This window comes from Pezoporus flaviventris, unplaced genomic scaffold, assembly GCF_033815535.1.
Source record: "Pezoporus flaviventris isolate CSIRO_AGI_PZ_B2104156 unplaced genomic scaffold, CSIRO_AGI_Pfla_v1 ptg000066l, whole genome shotgun sequence".
Classification (NCBI taxonomy): domain Eukaryota; kingdom Metazoa; phylum Chordata; class Aves; order Psittaciformes; family Psittacidae; genus Pezoporus; species Pezoporus flaviventris.
In genome coordinates this window covers 20,777,572-20,798,321 of record NW_026892614.1, presented here as the reverse complement: position 1 = coordinate 20,798,321, position 20,750 = coordinate 20,777,572, and the positions used below count along the sequence as shown (strand labels likewise).

Sequence of the window (20,750 nt, the reverse complement as noted above, 5' to 3'; positions counted from 1 at the left end):
AGATTTTGCCTTAAGAGAAGGCCTGGAGTGTGGTAGAGGTGCAAATCTTCATGTGCAGAAATACCTGACAGGGAGGCTAAGGATACTCAGATTCTTCTGAGAAGTGCTCAGTGGTAGTATTAGAGACAACGTGAACATTGAAATACAGGAAATTCCTCTTAAAAATAGGATTTTATATTTCCTTTACTACAGTGAGGTCCAACACTGCAACAGGTTTCCTAAGAGACCGTAGAGTCTTCCTCAAACAACATGGGCATGAGTAACTTGCTCAAGCTCTGATCAGGGCTGTAGGACTACATGAGGACTACATGCAGGACTACTCTCAAGGCCCCTTCCAAGCTTACCCATTCTGTGCATCTGCAAATTTTCCATGAAAAAAAAGGGGTGAAAGTTAAACATAGAAACTTCTGTAAGAACAAATACTATATCTTCAAGCATGAGGCTACAGCAAAGTTAAAGAGGAGATGAAAGTAGAATGGATTTTCTTCTGCTCTTACTTCCACTACTCTTCTGTTTATTTACTAAGTGAAAGAATAGGTGGGAGTGAGATAAGGAAGGTACAGGTCTGTGGGAAATTGTGAATGAGGGAGGAAAATGGTGGGTGGGTATTTCAGGAACAGCAGACAGTAAAGAAAAATGGAGCTTGTGAGGAGACTGGCAAAGCCTGAGAAAAAGGAAACCCTTCAGTTTGTGATAGAGCTTTGGAGGAGCAGCCTGCACACACAGTTAAGAACAGCCAGCTGCTGAGGTGGCATAGGACAGGGAACTGAACTTCAGCAAAACCATCCTCAGACAGGCTGAAACTATCCAGAAACAGTTCTATTCTGTTAATTCTTAAGTTAGCCTGAGGTTAATAAGTGAAGTGGGGGAATGGAATTTACAAGTACCTTGGGTAAACTGATGGGAGTAAGACAAGGTACAAGTAGAAAATTGCAACCAACTACATAACAGACTTCTAAGCACAGGACCTCCTGCCCACTGCTATTTCAAAAAAGTCTTATGGTTCTGTGTCTCATCTGATCTTACCAGGGGCATATTTTTTCTGGCACTCCAGCTTCCTCTGAATTTGACATGGTGCTAGAAAGGATCCTGAAAATGCCCAGCTAAATTACCATTTCCATTGCTGGAGTAGCTTTTGATCACACTGCCATTACAGAGTCTCTTTCTGGGGTGAAGACAACCCTTAAATATTTGGTAAAATAGTCAGCACCTGCCCAAGCCCAATTTAAATACAGAAGTACCATTGAACTCTGTGGGACCCCTCAATGCACACACCTAACTTTTAGCCAGGGTTTTCACAAACTCAGGACCACCGCAATCTTGATCACCTCTTCACTTAAATACTGGGGGAAAACAATGTAGGCAGCCAGAGCAGGCAGCAGGGGAAAATAAAGAGAACTGGCCAGCACCATTACCTTTCTTTTGTAAATTTACATTTGATGACTTACAGCAAGAATATCTTCCTATGTCAAAATGCAAGACTCCCTGGTTTTGATACCGTTCAAAATCCCTATCTGAAGTTTGGAGTTAAGGGCAACTGTGGTACTCTAACTACTAGAACTTATAAAAATGGGGATACTGACAGCAGAAGCAGTATTACCCTCAAAAAAAAAAAAACCAAACCCATCCAAAATCTTTGAAATCTTTGGTTAAATGATGTGATGATTGTAGCCTGAGGGATGGAAGGATATTTGTTTTTAAAAAGAGAATACACAGTCTTAATGCAGTGGTAACTACTGAACTGTAGAGCTTATTAAATCTCTTACTGCACCATTTTACATTTTACTCTAGTACTTTTTCATTTACAATTTAAGGATGTAACTTTTTCTCCTCCCCCCCCAGGAGATTTAAAAAGTTGTCTTATAAGTTAAGGCGTGCTGCAGATCATAGCAAATCCTTTTTAACAGTAACTTTGGTACACTTTAAGTGAATTTGCAGTTGTGCATATAGGCTAAAAGCAAAAAATTATACAATTTAAAAAATGCAAAATATCTAGCAGTTGCTAGATAAATATTTTGTAATATGTGATTAACATTCTGCAAGTCAGGAACAATATCAAAAATGGGCATACCTGTAAGACATCTTCAAATGTATTTTTCCAGTCTATCAAGTAAAATGAATCTTTGCTAAATAATAATAATAATAATAATAAAAAAGGCAACTCAGTTTACATTTTCTAACTTCTGAAACACAGAAATTGCAGAAGTCATTGAGACATGTGCCATCGTATGTACGACACAAGTGCTGTCATACCCATTTGAGCTATAATAAGTCTTATCTAATTGTGTTTATAGCAATAATCCAGCAAAAACAAATAGCATCCCAATGGACAATCTGACTGAAAGCCCTTGTTCCTTAAACTACTAAGTATTGGAAGGCAGTGATTTTGGGTACCTTAAGATGAAGCCCAGTCAAAACCAGCAATTGTTTAAGTTTCAAGCAAAATAGTTTGCCTGTATGGTGGGTTTACCCTAGCTGGATGACAGGTACCCACTAAAGCCGCTCTCTCCCTGCCCTCCTCAGCTGGACAGGGGAGAGAAAATACAACAAAAGGCTTATGGGTCGAGATAAGGACAAGGAAAGATCACTGACCAATCACCATCACAGGCAACAGATGCAACTTTGCAAAATTAATTTATTTCCAGTCAGAGTAGGGTAATGAGAAATAAAACCAAACCTTAAAAACCCCTTCCCCCACCCCTCCCCTTCTTTCCACCTTCAACTTTACTCCCAATTTTCTCTACCTCCTCCCCCTCAGGGTGCAGGGGGACAGGGAACAGGGGTTAAAATCAGTTCATCATGTTGTTTCTGATACTCCTTCCTTCTCAGCAGGAGGACTCTTCACACTCTTCCCCTTCTCCAGCTTGCGGTCCCTCAAATGGGACACAATCCTCCACAGATTTCTCCAATGCGAGTCCTTCCTATGAGCTGCAGATCTTCACAAACTGCTCCAGCATGGGTCCCTGCCATGGGTGCGATCTTTCAGGAACAGATGGCTCTAGCAGGGATCCCCCATGGGGTCTCAAGTTCTGCCAGCAAACCTGCTCCAGCAAGAGCTTCCTACAGGGTCATAGTCTCCTTTGGGCATCCCCCTGCTCCAGCATGAGGTCCATCACAGGCTGCAGGTCAGTATCTGCTCCACCATGGACCTCCATAGGCTGCAGTGGAATCTCTTCCCTAGCACCTGGAACACCTCATCCCCTCCTTCACTGACCTTGGTGTCTGCAAAGTCGTTGCTCTCTCATATTCTCACTCCTCTCTCCCACTGAAATTGCTGTTCTGCAGTAACTTTTTTCCCTTTTTAAAGATGTTGTCCCAGAGGTGTTACCACCATTGCTGATGGGCTCGGCCTTGGCCAGTGGTGGGTCTGTCTTGGAGCTGGCTGGCGTTGGCTCTGTCAGACACAGAGGAAGATTCTAACAGCTTCTCACAGAAGCCATCCCTGTAGCCCCCTGCAATCAAAACCTTGTCGTGCAAGCCCAGTACAGACTGTACATATATGCATAGAAGGATCAGCACTTCAATGAGCCAGATGCTGTCCAGCAAAAAAACCTGGAAGTAATCTTTGTGCACAATACAACAGTTTCAATGTTGAACATTTCAATGTTCATATAAATTCATAATTTATATCAAAAATAAGTTAAAACCCAAACCCATCTGAATGTGAGAGGCTGAAAGGCTATTATTCTAGATGGATACTAAATATTACTTTTGATACATACAAGTAAAGAGCAGAGGAGTTCAGAAATGGAGTTGGCAGAATTCCCATGCTATCTTTAACCTTTAAGGAGCTGTGAGCTTTCCAACAAGACTGATAACTATAACTCGAGCTTTCAGCAGGGTCATTATAATAAGTTAAAAATTCCAAAATGAAGGGGGGGGGGGCAGCACTTTATTTAATTTTCTAGAACTCATAGAAGATAAGAATCCCTTAACATTAAAAGGCCATATGACAGGTAGCAGCTACCTTTTAGTCCCAGTTATAATTTAAGGGCAATAAGGCCATGAATCCTGCATATTTTAATTTCAAGTTATAAGGCCAGGAATCTCGTATAGTTTAATTTCATTTAGAGTTCAAACCAAATTATGATTTACCCAGTGATATTATCTTTGCAGAAGGATGAAGGAACCAATATTGAGATGCTGGCCCTCTACTTTCACACTTCCCAAGCCAAAGCTACCTGAAACACCATCTCTACCTAAACAAAGGAAGTTTTTAAGGTACTTGGGGCAGGAAGCATTTTGTATGTACACTAACTGAAATGATAAAATAACCATCTAGCAGAATTTATCACGAGAATGTAAGCAACATAGGAAGTCTAAGCTAGGAATTTTCACCAGAAACATTACTGTAGTATTTTTTTCCTGTTTAAACACAAATTGAAACAGACAAATGAGCTCACAAACAAAGCTTTATGATGGTCATGAAAAATACAGGCACAATTTCTTTCAAATAATCTTCATTACATAGTTAGAGCTGAATATATTATGTTCCTTATTTACAATATTATTGTGCTGTAGAACAAAACTGAAGTAACCTTTCACACACTGCCAAGTGAATGAAGTATTTCAATTCTGAATTATTTATCTCACTGGCATTTTGTTAATATATTTTTTATACTCCTCAAAGTATACTGCTGCCCCCACTTCTTAAATTCTTTAGCAATTCATAATGTGAAGGACAAAGGCATACACACACTTAGAACTGTGTGTCTTTACCAAATAAGATGATCTGTAATGGGAGAAAAGGGGCCAGTTCTCTGTTGTGGAACCAAGGTCACTAGCAAGATGTTAAGAATAGAAAGATAAGGGAGCAACGGTTTTTAAGAGCAAAATGTTTCACCGTTCAATATCATAGTTATACAGCACATATTTCTTTTACAACTACTTCCTCATATCTCCATATATCAAATGGTTACTCAGGCCCTGCGTCTGTAAGAATGAGTCAAACTATTCCCCAGCTATTAGCCACTACAGATGAATAAGGATTTGTTCAGTTTAAGGAGACTGAACACTATTGCAACTCAACAGGTCTGACACAAATTTTAAACAAACAAAACTGAAGCTTTTAATAGCTTATTTTTCCTACTACTGCAGTTAAGATACAACTAGAAAATCCCATACTGAAAGACCACTAATTGCTCTAACTCCTTTCTAGTTTTCTCAGCAATTGTAATGCCTCATTAAGCTTTTAAAATTAATAGAGGCTGACTGCATTAGCTGCACAGATGTACTGCACAACTACAATCCAGGAAGACTATATGCCATCTTCAGTCTTTATGAAATCAGTTGATAGAAACGTGCCATGGAAAACACTTCCTTGAAGCACCAATTCACATTTTTACTCAAATTTTTCCATCTCAAAAATGTCCTTTAAACATAGGGACTAGGAAGTCAGGTACTTGCTCATTTAAGATTGGCGTATTTCAGACTGCAAGAGATAATGAAATAAAACAGCATGAGGCCTCTGTTCATCTGATTGAGATGAACTATCACTTTATATGTATATCCTGTACATGTAAAACAAATGATATTTGACACTTTTTGCTCACTTACTAGCCTGAAGTTACATTGGATCCGTCTAAACTTCCACATATCTTTGCAAATCAAAGTTTTTCAGTTAATTAGGCAAGGGCTTCATGACTAGTCTGACTTAAGCACTTTTCCATAAACTACAGTCTTGGTCTCTTCTACCAGGTAGATGCTCCCATCCCCTTCCTCAGGCTAAAGTACCAGTCTTGTCTTATAGTATGCACTTTTCTGGTTGTATCAGATTTCCTGATCCATCCCAGTCTCAAACACTAACGCCCCCTCCAAGGAGCGGGAGCAAAAACACTCTGTAGCACAAAGGCAGACTAGCTATCTATTAAAGCTCATCTGAATTATCTGATGATCCTAAGCTAATTAAACCCAGTTTCAGCTTTTACTACAGTAAGGCTTGGCATTTTAAGATAAGCCTTTTGCATACAAACTACTAGAAGACAAAGTTGTTTCCAAATGTGAATGAAAGCATTTGTGTATAGGCTGAAGATTCATGTTTTCAAAAGCAAACAATGACATCCCTAAGATGCCCAAATATATTTATTTTTCTCTTAAAAACTACATTACTCTTTAGGAAAAAAAAAAAAGGTGACAGTCTAAGAAATCTCAGCACAGATTAAAGTATACCCAATCTGGCACATACGTCATGCTGATGTTTAAGAAAACATCAGCATCATCAGACCAAGCAAGATAAGACTTCTGAAGTCAGTATCAATGAGGTACCAGGACAGTAGAAACCCTCAAAATAAAGGGGAGTTCCAAAGCCTTTCAACCAAGTAGAGCCTGAATTCCAGAATGTATTTAAGAACTGTGAAATCTCTCTAATCCTTTTGATCTTCATTTGCTGCTAAAAATACATTAGTTATAACAAGGAAACAGAAGCATCTCAGTATACCGAGTTACAAACTGGTAAACCAGTTCACCAGCTCCAACTAGTCAGAAGAGTGCAGCACTGTTCTAAAATTGAAAAAGATAGAGCTTGTGGCGTGGGGGAAAGGGTTTGATAGGCTAGCAAGAACCAGTTAAGCTATTTCCTTCAAGACCTCTCTCTTTTCTCATTGTATTCAGAACTACAAAGACAAAGGAAAAAGCAGCAAGTTCATTATCACAGAACAGTAAGATGCTTTTTGCACTCTTGGTAAAGCTTCCAGTGTTAATGCATGAAAAGTTACTGGATGTTTATTTCTGGATGTGCATATAGGTGAGATTACCATAACTATGTGCCAAAAATTCAACTGTATCCATTAATGTTTCATATGTAAAGTATTAGGTGAAAATATTCTGCCTTAAATTGCCAGACATGTATTTTTGTTAGTATCTCTATAACCATGCCTTTCCCTTGTTAAATACCATCAGTTACAGATCATGTTCTTACTCGGTGGTAAAAGCCATCTACTTCACTCAGTCCTAGTGAACACACTAACATACCTCCCATCTGTCATTGGCCCCTTCAATATTTCTGGGATGTCTCAATCCAGGAGAACTAGCAATGAGACAGATTCTCATGGAGGGGGATAATAAATAGGGACGTATGTGTAAGTAAGAAGGCTAAAGTGGGATATTACTGGTGAGAAAGGAAAAGTTTACTTTAAAGGTGCAAATACCTGTTTGGCTAAAACCATGACAAGTGAGTCCTATTTGGAATGTAGCATACATCCTAGAAGGAAACTAGACACAGAATGTTGTCTTTGTTCCTTTTTAGGAGTGTAAACACTACCTTATTTTCTCAGGTAAGAAGACATCAGTAAGATTTAAATTTAGCCACTCAAGCAAGTGGAGTGATAACTCCCAAGATACAGTTTCATGCAAAACAAGAATATGTAAACACCCACAAGAATCACCTATTTAGATAATACCAGACAGCCCATATGAATTGTCACAATGCAGCACCATAGCAGCAGTGTGATTTAAGGAAGAGTCTTGCTGCTTGTCCCATCACATTTCCTGAACAGTGGTATCATTAGCAGCACTGTGATTTACTCTCTGCTTTCAATGGGTCTAGGTCCAGTTTTGGTTTCCCCACATCATTCTCTTCATTAGGAAAGGTTTTGTAGTTGGTAAGGATGTTTTCCACCAAGAATCGAGCAGCTTCATCTATGTTGATGTTGTCCTAAAAATGTTGAAAGCAAACAAGTGATTTTTTTTGAAATAGTGACACATTTCTATTAGAAGCTGGCCAAATATAAAAACTCTTCTATAGTCTCATCAGCATGACAGAAACAGCTTAGATGCATCAGGTCACTGCTCATACACTTGCTTTTTGAAAAACATCACCAAAAGGTTTGAGACAAAGTTATTCACCCATATTATTAATGGGACACTTCAAGTCTAATTCAGCAGGCAATCAGGGATAACTGTCACCTGCATTTATAAGACTCAAAATGCCAAAATGCATTTCTGCATTAGGAAAGAGACAATTAGACTGTTCATAGTAGCGTTCAACCTTTTGGGGCCTTTTTCTGCTTCTGCTGCAGTTTGGATGCACTTATTTATGTAAAAGGACTTCATCCACCTCAAAATCCCAGCTAAATCAGCATGCCTCTTCTAGCCACGTGCATGTTTTGTACAGTACCTTCACAATATACACTTTTCTTTAGAGTGTATGCAGGATAGCCCTATTAAATACATCACTAGGTATCTCAGTTACTGAGAGGCCAAGCTAGCCAGTGCCAAGGGGCCTTTGGCCGCAGCTTTGATGTGGCTGGGCCACCAGGGCTCACTACAGGGCTACCATGTTTGGAATTGCTTCAGTTACAAACAAAACACCACCCCAGAACACTCTTCTCTTTACAGACTCTACATGAGCAAGGCTTGATCATGAGAACATTTGACATGTTACTACTGCACTTCACAAGCTTGTGGCTGTCAGCCACAAACTGTTTTCTGGCAGTTTGCAGACAGATGCCTTTCTGTTCTCAGAGAGGAGGATGACTTTCCTCATTTTGGTGTGAGGATGTTAATAAGATATTTCCATGCATATTTACACCGTCTGCAATTCTTTTGCCTTTAATATTCTACCTAATCTGTAGAGAGTGGGACCTGTATTACTGATGACTAGACTGAAGATTCAAGTATCATTTCCAGCAGAAAGGCAAAAACAGATTATCAAGATATTTAAGTGGGCAGGAATTTAAAACCATAAACTGATTTGGGATGCTTGGAAAACAAGAAAGCTGTCCTGATTTTTTGCAAAGCTATTTTAACTACACCTCTTCAGAGTCCTATCAAGTCAAATCATAACTGAATTAGGACTAATATTGTCTGGACTTTTCTCCACACCAAGAACCTTGTTTGACATTGTCATGTCTTAAATGCCACCTAAAATACAAGCTGTCACTACGCTTCCACATTAGGTTTAGTCCCTGTGCTACTTGCATTTATTTTTAACAGATGCTGAAGTTCATACATAGCAGTGTCATGGACAGGTGAAGCTCCAGGGAAGGTATGACCCAAAGCAGAATCTTGGTATTCTTAGAGTATTAGGAACCTTACAATGGGATGTTTTAGTAAGAGGTGGGTGTGGAATCTGGGAATAATTTATTCAAGTGCAACCAAACGATTAGCTAATTTAACTAATTCTGTCACTGTGTCTTCATCCTTATTTTAAAGTGATCCAGGAGAGGCTTATTAATTTATTTCCTGCATTATTCTTCCAGACTTTTTACTTTTAATGAGTTGTCTAAGCATCATTTTGTGCCACTCCATCAGCAGCAGTTAAAGGAAGTAGGCCAGCCAAGGAAAGAGGGATTTTGAGGTTTAGTTTTCCATATAAATGAGTTATCAGCCAGACCAATAATTTGGTCTGTCAGCCACATTGTTGTCATACAGAGAGACCTTTCATTTTAAGAATCTGTTAAGCTTTAAGGAACTGTTGAATTTCATTTCCAGCTAAGCTACTGCAACCTCATCTGTGCATTAACCAAGTGTGTAGAATAAAAGTGTACAATATATGAAGTTACTTACAGTTCCATTTGAATAAAGCAGCTATCTTAACCTAAGTTACTATACAGAACAGTTTGTTTTTCTCCAGTTTAGACCTGACACTGCCTCATAAAACAGAAAATGCTTTAGTGGCGTCATTGTCCGGGTAGGTAGTACCAAGTGAGCAAATTGTTTGTTCACTTCTAGTCTTACCACTTCCTACAATGCAACAGTGAAGATAGAAGCTGTAATTTAAAAACCTGCACCTAAAGATTACTTATCTTTGACAGTAATGTTAACATCTAAAGAAAAACTCTGATCCTGATGCATGCAAGATGAAAAAAATTAACAAACTCAGTTAATCAAGGTTTCCAGTTAGTTTTAAGGTTTTCTGAATTTAAGACATAGTTCTAATCTAAAACAAATATGCCACAAGCCTGCACAACACTTCCAACTTTTCCTGAACACTGGAGACTTAGCTATCACTTGCTCTACTTGATAATTTTATTTCCTATATGATTATATTCATCCATTATTACACTAACACTTAGAGTTAAAACATTTGCTTATGTTCACCTTGGCAGATGTTTCAAACCATCCAACAAAGCCACCTTCTCTGCAGAACTGGTCCATTTGAGTGAGATTCTGGCTGCCATCTTTCTTCTGGTCACACTTGTTTGCAAGAAGAACAACAGGGATGGGGCTGCCATTGGGAAGTAGTACTTTACTGTCCAAATCATGCTTCCATTTTAAAACAGCCTCAAAAGTAGACCCTCTTGTAACATCAAAGACCACAAAAGCACCAACTGCCTCTTTGTAGTATACTCTGGTCATATTTCCAAAGCGCTCCTGGCCTGAAAAAGAGGACAGTGACAGAATATATTTATATTAAAGCATGAACTGTAGTGAGTATAAACTGACTCTATACCAAGTTAGTACATATAAGTTTGGGGTTCATGTCTAGTCACTTAGTCCATACAACATTGCTACTTCTATCCTAAGTAAGCTCACTGTAACAGCTATTAGGTATATTATGCATATGACAAGTCAGATGCTAAGAGCAGTTTGCAACCCCAATACTTTGGCTTTTTTTTTTTTACAACTTACTGAGTAGTATTCTTTGAGAAGTAACGCCTAAAGAAGAAAACCACTACCAGTACAGCTATACACAAATCATTCTTTCATCAAAAAGTTCTGCAATATTTAGATATACCTCTATAGTTACTTCAGCTAGAAACTTAAGCCAACTCAGAGCCTTTTTCTGAAGTGTGAGTAACAAAGGTTTCTACAAGCTCCAAGACTAACAGCCTTCAAACCATCCTCTGAAGAAGTCACCTATAATACATATTTTTCCTTATGGACAAGCTCAAAAGCAGCTAGTTTAACAGTTCTAGCTAAACCTGGACTATCTGGAATAATGTCTAACTATAGAAACTCCACAGCAACCCCAGAATTCGAAACAAGATTATCAGAATAGAATATATTTATTCACAACAAAAATCCAGAAGAAAACCAATGGTTAGTGAGCATAGTAAACTAAAAAAGCATTTTCTTATTAATTACAACTATTGTAGTCAGTATGCTTGAAACGTAGAATTGAGAGTGCCAGTTCAGTTGTTACTCTGTTCAGAAGGTCAGACCATCATGCTGTTTGTATTTGAGCCTGCACAGCAGTGACTAGTGCTAGCACGTTGTTTGGAAAGTTCAGGCTACCAAAACAGCACAGAAGTCTTCACTGGGAGCGGTCATCCCTGCACTTTATAATTTAGTTTTACAGTGTATCATCACTTCAGCTTTTAGTGCTTATGCAATTTTAGTGCAAGTTTTAATTGAAAACATAGTTGTTCTCTGTTTATAAACACTGAAGTCTGCCTCTGATTAGCAAGGACAAACATTTACAAGAAGTGGGTATTAACTTCTCAGAGCCAGAAATTCATTAGGTGAAGGAACTTGACAAGGAATCCTGCTCAACAGCATGCCTCATTTCAACTTCAGTATTTCAGTGTACACATTAGCTCATTCCCTATAGACATTTTCAGAAAAGCCTGACTAAGCAGCTGTTAGAATTGCCTGAAAGGAGCAGCAGTGAAGTTCCAGAGAATTATAAGCCTGACTTTATTTCTGTCTGTTCAGCTATACAGAATGATGCTGCACAAAACAGCATCACTAGCTTGCATATTCTAAGGAGTAGAAATTATACATTAATTTCCTCACTACCAGCTCATTATCTTCTGTGTGATAACAAGCAACACACAAGAGGAAAGTTCTTCCCTCCATATTCTAAGTTAAAAATTTGCAGCAACATTTATGCCATGGACGCTAAGGCAAACAAGCCAGGCACCAAGCCTGTATCTCTGAAACTATGTGACTGGAAGAGACATTGCTGGTATGTGTCTCCTGAACAGTGTACACAGAACCTGTATGCACATGGTCTCTCTAAGCCTTTCTAGGCTAGATTCTTAAGCCTAAAAGGTGGTTTTGGCCTGCACTGAACTAAACTATACTTTGTACTCTGTAGCAGTCACTTAGAAAGTGTGGGCTTCAGCTGTCAAGAACTATTTAAGTACTCTTTCTAGCTCGTTTTATGATAAAATTCAATTTTTGCTCTTATGAGTTTTAGATTTGGAAACATTAATACATATTGTTCAGTAATTTAAATTTGGATAAAATTAGACAACTGATGTGCATATCGGTGTGAAAGCTTATCTTATTAAAGTTTCACATTAGGAGGATTTTACGCCCCTTAGCCCTAAAAAAAGCAAAGTTCAACACCTTTATAGTGTTAGATTAATGCATTTTAATTGGTCAAAGGCAGCACTCATGAGTGTCCTTTCCTACAGTAGCCCAGACTCCAAAACAGTTTATTACAGAGCTACTTTGACCTCTAGAATTAACTGCCACTAACAATAAGCCTGACCCACATACTTGCTTACAACTGCTCTTCTGTTCTATCTGGAGGCCTAAGGAGGAAGCATATATCCTTTCTATTTCATAGAAAGAAGACAGAAGCAGTAACACATGGCCTGCCTAAGAGGTAAGTTAGTTTTGTTGTTGTAAAAGGTATATGGCCTGAGGCAGGAAGAGAATTCAGTATAAACCCAGTAGACTTTTAAAGTTCTATTATTACTCACAATGCACATACTGAGCTTCTTATAAGGGATACAGAGCATTCTAGACAGCCTTTTGTAAATTTAACAGGACTTTGATGCAAAGCTTTAGCAAGTGCTCTTCTTGCAAAAATACCCATACAGAAAAGGCAAACTGCACAACTAGGAGTCTGAACATCATTCTCTATTTGTTATTAAAACTAAATGACTCAATTTTTGCCATGCTCAGTTCGACCAGGGATTTGTCATTCCCTTTCCTATGTCTAGCAAGTTTTTGCTCTAAACATTCCACCATGCATGAGAATAGTGTTGAGCAGTGCAAAAAGTGGAACACACCCACAGAAGGGAAAAAAGACAAAAAGTGATCAGATGAAACTAGACTTAAAAACTCTAATGTGTATAATCATGGAAGGAAGAGGACAGGAAGATAGCTACTTGCTTACTACAACAATATGGAAAGGATATTATAGATTAATCACACTGGTAGGTCTAGTGCCTTGACTTACACCTGAAGGTGCCACAAAGGTATACTTTCCCTGTGTTTCAGGGGTTCAGGTGTAGATGAGGAGCTAAAGTACAAGGCAGTCACAGGGATCAGAGGTTTTGCTTAGGGTATGGAAGTGCTGCATGCAATGTCAAGTTCTGCATTCTCTAACCACAAAGTTTTCACATATAAATGACTCAGCACATATTGCCACCATATTTTCCAGTAATTACAACAACATTAAATGAAATACTTGCATAAGGTGATGCATCAGGAACTAATACAGTTCCCTACAGCATAGCAAGCATTAAGTTTTAAATTAAACTGTATGAGAGCTTGGGAACTATTAGTTTAATAATAAACTTCCCAGTTTACATTGTAACAGGGGTAAACTGTAACCTAAAAACTACATGGAAAAAAATTATAGCCAGGTCTGACATAAGAAGCTTTATCTTTGTCCTTCACTGTGAAATACAAGTTATCATTGTAAGATTCAGACAGTGCCAACCCTGCCTTCAAGTACATTTTAAAAAGAGTTTCTACAGCAATCTTTGCCAGTGTAAAGAATAAACAAGAGTCTTATTTATCACAGCAGTGTGACCTATTGGGGCAGTTTCTGCTTTTAGTTAGCTGCAGATACCCTATACTCCTACCATTATTTCTGCTCTTAACTGATCCTATGTGGTGGGAATTAAGACTAAAAAATGCAAGTTATAGGTACAAATGACTGATGCATATGCATGATACAGAGTTTTTGTCAGGGTTCCTTCTCCTAGGCTACTTATTATACCTAGAAGTCTTAATATGTAGTTTATATGAACTAACAAGGACTTACTCAAGGAGAGTAAAATGGCCTACCTAGCTTCCCAAGCTATACATTTTTTTCCCCACAAAGGTGAATTTTGGTTTACCTCTGTCAATACCAATAGTATAGAAAAAGTTGCCCTACCTTGTAAAAAATCTAAGCTTAGTTTTATCTGAAACCACACAATTCTGAAATCAGAGTTGTGTTAGTTGCATTTAAACCCTCAACATCTCATCAAGAGTACTGATGGACAACTGGATAAAGTTCCTCTTTTGCAGAAGAGACTAACAGTTCTGGCATCCTCCAAAATTGCATCATTAACAAGGAAGAAAAAGATGACTAAGGTTCATAAAAGCCTGACAACTGGAAGAATGATGGAAAAATAGTGTCTTTCATTGAAGTAACATAAGTTCAAGTAATCTTTGACAGGCCAATCAACTTAATGGGTGGCCAGAGCTCAAAAGTTGATTTTACCAAGTTTGTCAGTCCCACATCAAATAATCTTAGATTACATATATATAGTCTAGACTACAGTCCCCCAAAAGTCAGTGCACAACTAGCTGAAGAATTTTACTCCAAAGTTATCTGTTGCTAACTGGAAGACCAATGCAATGAAGTTCTGCAGTTTTTTTCCTGGACCAAATAACACAGAGTTGTCAAGAGTGTGATAAACAGCAAAACCCTCTGTTTATGAATAAAGCCAAGCAACTCTTGCCAACAGTGCCCTTCAAAATACTGAAGCTCAAGAGTTCAGTTAGTTTAAAAGTTCAACCTGTAAAACCAAGCCAAAACAACTTCCCAGAAATACTGCAGCAGTGATGAAAACGATCAAGAGGCTTAGTGAATCAAGTTAAGCGAGTTCAAAATGTATAGCAGTAGCATCCTGCTAGCATGTTTCAGTTACTCTGCTTTTTCATCAACAGCTACTGCACACTGCAGTGAACTCGGGCATCACAGGATGCTTATTAAGCTATGGTGAATGGTTGTAATAAATCAGTTTTAGTCTGGGAATACTTGAACATTCTCTTTCCACTGTGAGAAGGGTTCTAAGATCAACTATTTACCATGACCACTAATAGTCACTTAGTCATGCCAAAAATTCAAGAATGGTCATTAGTGACAGTCAGACTAACTCTAATTTAACTGCCAACACCATGGCTCTGAAGTCCTTGCTATCAACTACTGACCTTATTGGCCACACAGTGTGCAAGCACAGGGTCACTATTAAGGCTTCAATGCCAAACTCTACATGTTAGTTGTTCCAGACAATTTCCAGGACCATGAGATTTTTGTGCTTTTATTCAACCTAGAAAGGAACAACAGTAAGCAAAACCCCTTTTTCCAGTCTTAATTCTGCCACAGGAAGGCCTAACTTAACAAGCACTCTCCTCCCTGCTCTAGTTGTGCTGTTTTACAAAGATTTTTCTCCAGCTCCCTGAATTTCTCAGGTCAGGCATATTAACATATTAACATCAAGGAAATTCTGAACAGCAGCTCCTTATTTGTAATTCCACCTCTCCTTAAAGGTCATGTCATTCTGTACAGTAGAGTTACGCTAAAGCACCATCCAAAACGGGTGGGCATGCAGCCCAATCCTCCAAGTTGAAACTACTGTCACTTTCAAAACTCACCTAATTCCTTTAGGAGCCACAGGAAAGAACAGACTACAGTTTGGATGCCTGTTCGCCCTGATTAGCCTGGTGGAGGTTTGGCACAACATAGCAAATATCCAGAATTGCCCTGAGGATGCATCTCCCAGTTCTCCAGACATCTAATGTACATTTTAGCACTCCCAGGGTCAGGTGCAAGCTGACTGAGGCTCCTTTTTAGACAGATACGAGTATGTTGCTGGCAAGCTACCACTGCTGACGGCATTCTCTCCTCTCCCCAGACCAGCACAGCTTGTCCCAGAACTGTCTTACCCAATTAGGTCGAATCTGTTATTCAGCAAGAAGTAGGTTAACCAAACCACTATCAATATTACAGGACATGCTCAAGTGTGTCTACCTGCTTTTTCACATGGATAGCAGCCTTAGATTGAGTAGACAGACTCAAATTGTCAGTACTTGATAGCTCTCCACTCCTCACTCTCACCCATTTAAGCTATTAGTGCAAAGTTGCACGTTTAAACCACAGAGGTGTTAAACTATACTAGCACCCCTAGCAGATATTAGAAACCTCTAGTTTAAAAAGCCACATCTAGCCTGACTTTTACTTTCCACCACTGTGAAAGTGACATTTGATATTTGTGGTTCTGGTGACAAACACCATGAGGTTAAAAAGCAAGAACTACAGGAATATATATCTTCCTGTACTAAACAGTACTAGAAACACTTTTACCAACTGCAGCTCTTAGTTTCTAAGAGAAAAGAGCAGCCTCAAAAGATTTAAGTGAATTGCTAGAGTCCTTTCTTGCTAAGGGTGGTGTAGGAAGTCTGACCACTGCATGAACCTCTTCCCAGCAATAACTGTCCCAAATCCTTCAGAAAAAAACAGACTTCAGGGGAAAGGTAGCCAGCCTGTTAATCCCTGTTCAATTTACTCCCACTTTACCATAAAAGATAACCTTTGATCCTCTGGTTATGTCTGCATTAGGAAGTTGCAGAGAGCCGTCGAAGCAGTTCTGTTGAAATGAGACTGTGTCAGAGGCCTGACATCCACAGTATACTATATATACAGTATGTATGAGAGACTGTAGTCATTGAAAAGCCGCTGAAAAATATCAGTTCAGATGCAGCAGTATTTTGATTGTTTAGATCATAGTGTTTTCATGTGTTCTTAGAAGTCACTATTTCATTCTGAAACCATAGGAAGCAGTTAGCTCTAAAAGTTCCTCGCACAACGCAGCCAGTTAACCTAATAATTTGTTAGCTATCCAAATTTTTAAAATCTGTGACTAGGCCTGCCATTTACTGTTTTCTGTCACTATACTTTATTCTAAAGCAGGACAGTCCTGTTCATTACCAGTGAAAAAACAAGAGCACTGAGGTGCAAGAAGAAATGTTCCATCAGGAGCACTGCCCTTACCTGTAATCCCAGAAAATGGAAAAAGCACGCCATTATCCTTCACAAAGATAGAAAGCTTTCCTCAAACAACTGCACAGCTTTCACAGGGAATTTTACAGTAAAACTGATAAACTTTTCATTGCTGCCTGTAACCTTGGGCTAACCTAATGATTTAAGATTGCCCAAACTGACTTCATCAACTTACTATCTTGTCTGAGAACTTTAAGGCAATACTCTGTGCTTATGGTTCAACAGGCTTTGTCCTGCATCGAGTGTATTCTATGTATGCCACCCATGTTTGTATAAGAAAAGTTTCAACTGTTTTGCTTGCATCTTTACTAAACAGAAAATTAAAGTCCCTGACCAAGCACTAGATTTCCAACCCCATAAATGTAGAGTTCAACCACACTAAATGACTTCTGCTTCTGAATACAGCATGTACTGAAAAACCCTCCTTTCGTTAGTATTTAGAAAAGGTTGACATAGTCCAATTAGAGCCAGCAACAACATGAATGGTACGCCCTATCTTGTTTTAACTAGACCCAGACAAGTCATCTGCCAGAGTTAACCTATTTCATGCTTGACACCCTCTAATCCATCTCCTTTGGTGTGCTGACATGCAGCCAGAAGTGTACTGTGTACTTAACAGTGATGCTGTATGGCACTACAGCATTTCACAGCATATGGGAGAACAATTCTAAAGTTAGTCTGTCTCAAGAACAACTTTATCACAAGACTGAAAAAATGTTAATCTCTAAAATGGTCAATGTGTCATGGCACATTTTGTGTGATCGGAATTCTGTATCAAATACCTGCCACCCTACCCAGCACTCTAGCCTGGAAGCAATTAAAGAACAAGTTCCCATAAGCTATTTGCAGTGACACTCAGAGGCTACTTTTTACCTTATTATTTGAAAAGCTACTAAAATCCATACAATAAGGAATATCCATTTTCATTTGCTGCTAATCTAGAAGCCACTGCTACTGAGTTTGCTACACTTTCTCTGAACAGACTTATTTATTTCTAAACAAGCTCCATAAACCCCTGAAGTTTCATCATTTTTCAAAGCATAATCTTACCATGCCCCATTTACCTTGGTTCCATGTCCCTATAGCCAAAGGAAAATTTTGAATATCTAACATTCTACCACAGGTAGCTGGAAAAGCATGCTGTGCTTTGCAGTGACTGCTTACTGCTGGTCTTGTTAGCTTTAACATATGCAAGAACTTCACAAGAGCTATTGCTATGCTTTCCCAGGAAAATGTAAAGAGAACTTCCCTTACTGTAAATCACTTCCTTCTGATGTGGCATATCACACTTCACAAGTTCTGAAACGAGTATTTGGAGGTAAGAGTTTACAACACACTACAAAAGCAAGGCAATACTTACCACTGGAGTTCAAGGAAGATACTTCCAACAGTTGTGAGACTACTAAAGGGAAGAATCTTTCTTTATACAGCATGCTGAAGCCTTTTTTGGACCCAGGCAGCTAAGATTTTCTTTCCTGCATTCCATAAGACGGGTACTCCTTTGAGAAAAACCCCTTTAACAGCACTTGCCAGCTCCAATTGTACTCGTGTATACATGCTTCAGTGACACCCTGTCCCAGTGCACATATAAATTAAAACAAACTAGTGAGAGCCAAAGTAGAGATGCAAATAAGGTGAAGACACCAAGAGTCTGAAGCCATAACACTGACGGAAGCAAAGTTGATGATAAAGTCAATGTATGTTCATGTAAACTCCATACATTAAAAGTGTATGGAGTGAATATATATAATATATACAATATTTAATACTGTATATGTCTCTGAAGGGTAATGCACCTGACTTGTCAAACCAGCTTAATTTCTGACTACTTGAGTCAGTCTTACATGAAAGGCAAGAATTTTGCCAGTACTTGCCTCACAAAATCTTATGATCACTATAAGTTAGTGATTTGTGCAAAGATTTCTAACTTGTTTTATAATCTGACCCCCAAATTAATTATGATGTGCAATATATACTATTTTGACTCCTCTCTGCTGTACTGCACATAAAAACTTAGGTACTGTTTCCCTTTAAGGTAGCTTCTCCCTACCCATTTGATGGATACCCATCCATTCTTTATTCTCTGTATCAGAGTGCTGGGGAAGAATTTTTACTGCTATCTTGTAAAAAGCATAAAGTTTGAGCAACCACTATACAGGATATGAACCTTACATATTTGGCTGAAGCTCCATCTATTCCATAGTAATTAGAAGCTCAGGCACTAAGTGCATTGCCATTGTTTACGGAAATTAAGAGTATCCACAAGATCAATATAGCAAGCTTTCTTTTAAGCCTGTACTAGATCAGGTGGTCTTCTAAGATCACCTCTTTAATCCCATTTCCTGTAGGACACCTAGAAAAACCGACAGAAATTCTAAGCTTATTTCCAAGACACAAAGAACACGTCTCAACTCTACCCTTTAACTGAACAGTCCCATCTTGCATCAAAGTTCCCATACCCAACTGCCTTACAACACCAACTTCAAGACAGTAACGTTTCCTATATGCTTATGGAATTCCACCAGCACACAGGCTTTAAGAAGTTCAGCTCATAATAGAGTACGTTGAGTTGCTATACAATACAGCACTAAGCACAAAAACCTTCACACCAATATGAATGATTCAGTACCCCACTAGAAAGACAAGGAAATTGCTTCATCAACAAGACCAATAACCATACCTGGCTTGATAGGATTTCATAAGAAATTACTTAAGCAGAATAAATCCCCAAAAGCAAGCATGTTGACATCCAGAGCCTGCATCCAGAGAGGTCTAAGGGCTGGAGAGACACCAATATGAAACAAGCTTAACGTGTTCAGCACTCATTTAGATACTTAGCTGGAGAGCTCCAAGCACAGAAAGTCATTCTGAACTAAAATGTCATAACCAATTTGGCAGTTCCACAAGAGTCACAAGAAGGGTCACCCACAGATTTCCCACAGAAGGGTGGTTTGTAGAAGGAAACATGCAGTACTCCTTCAGTTCTGTTTCTTGCATCTACTGCTCCAAATGAAATATTTAAAAGTCTTTCAAAATGAGCAGGACTTCTACTTTCCTCTTCTCACACTTTATCTGCTAGTTTTGCATGTTTCCAGACAACATCATTAAGTAATTTTCATCACATGAGATTTACACTTAAATGTGTATGAGCAGGAAGCATTCAGAAATCAGTCACAGGTCTTTCAAATCTTTATAATGAGTCTGGAGACTTAATCATGGTGACTGGGAGTTTCCTGACCTACCTCAGGTGTTTAGCAGAATGATAATGCTCCCATCTCCACATGAAGGCAGCTGCTGCTGGAACCTCCATCACCATATAAACTAGAGAATAACCTCAAATAACTGAAGGTTTCTAAAAAAGCTCAGAACTCAAGTTCTGCATCCATTTCTGATGTGGTTATTCATGCATATATTTTTTGCTCATTAGGTATCTGTGTAACAGTGTGTGCTGGGTTCAGCTGTAGCAGTCATTTTTCTCCTTCTTGGTAGCTGGGGCAGTACTGTGTTTTTGACTTTCAGCCTGAGAGCAACACTGATAACACCCATGTTTTTAGTTGTTGCTAAGTAATGTTTACTCTGACCAAGGACTTAGTCTCATGCTCTGCCAGTGAGAAGGTGCACAGGAAGCTTGGAGGAAGCAGACAGGACACCTGACCCAAACTAGCCAAATGGGTATTGCATACCATAGCACATCACACCCAGTATATAAACTGAGGGTAGTTACCCAAAAGGGCTAGATCACTGCTTGGGTCAGGCTGGGTATCAGTCAGCGGGTGGTGAGTGGTTGTATTCTCTTCTTGTTATTTCCCTTATCATTATTATTATTGGTGGTAGCAATAGTGGTTTCTGTTATACC

General features: G+C 38.9%; 1 protein-coding gene across 2 annotated transcripts in view; it reads right to left on the bottom strand.

Annotated features, from left to right (window-relative positions):
• Window positions 1-4,394: 4,394 nt before the first annotated feature.
• Window positions 4,395-20,750, bottom strand: part of RAB32 (RAB32, member RAS oncogene family) — a 55,532-nt gene continuing 39,176 nt past the window's right edge. For both annotated transcript variants that reach the window (XM_061471483.1, XM_061471482.1), the window contains exons 2-3: window positions 10,039-10,316; window positions 4,395-7,651 (exon numbers count right to left, since the gene is read on the bottom strand). In XM_061471483.1, coding sequence (XP_061327467.1) covers window positions 7,502-7,651; window positions 10,039-10,316 — 428 coding nt within the window. In that variant the 3' untranslated portion in view covers window positions 4,395-7,501. The remainder of the gene's footprint in view (window positions 7,652-10,038; window positions 10,317-20,750) is intronic.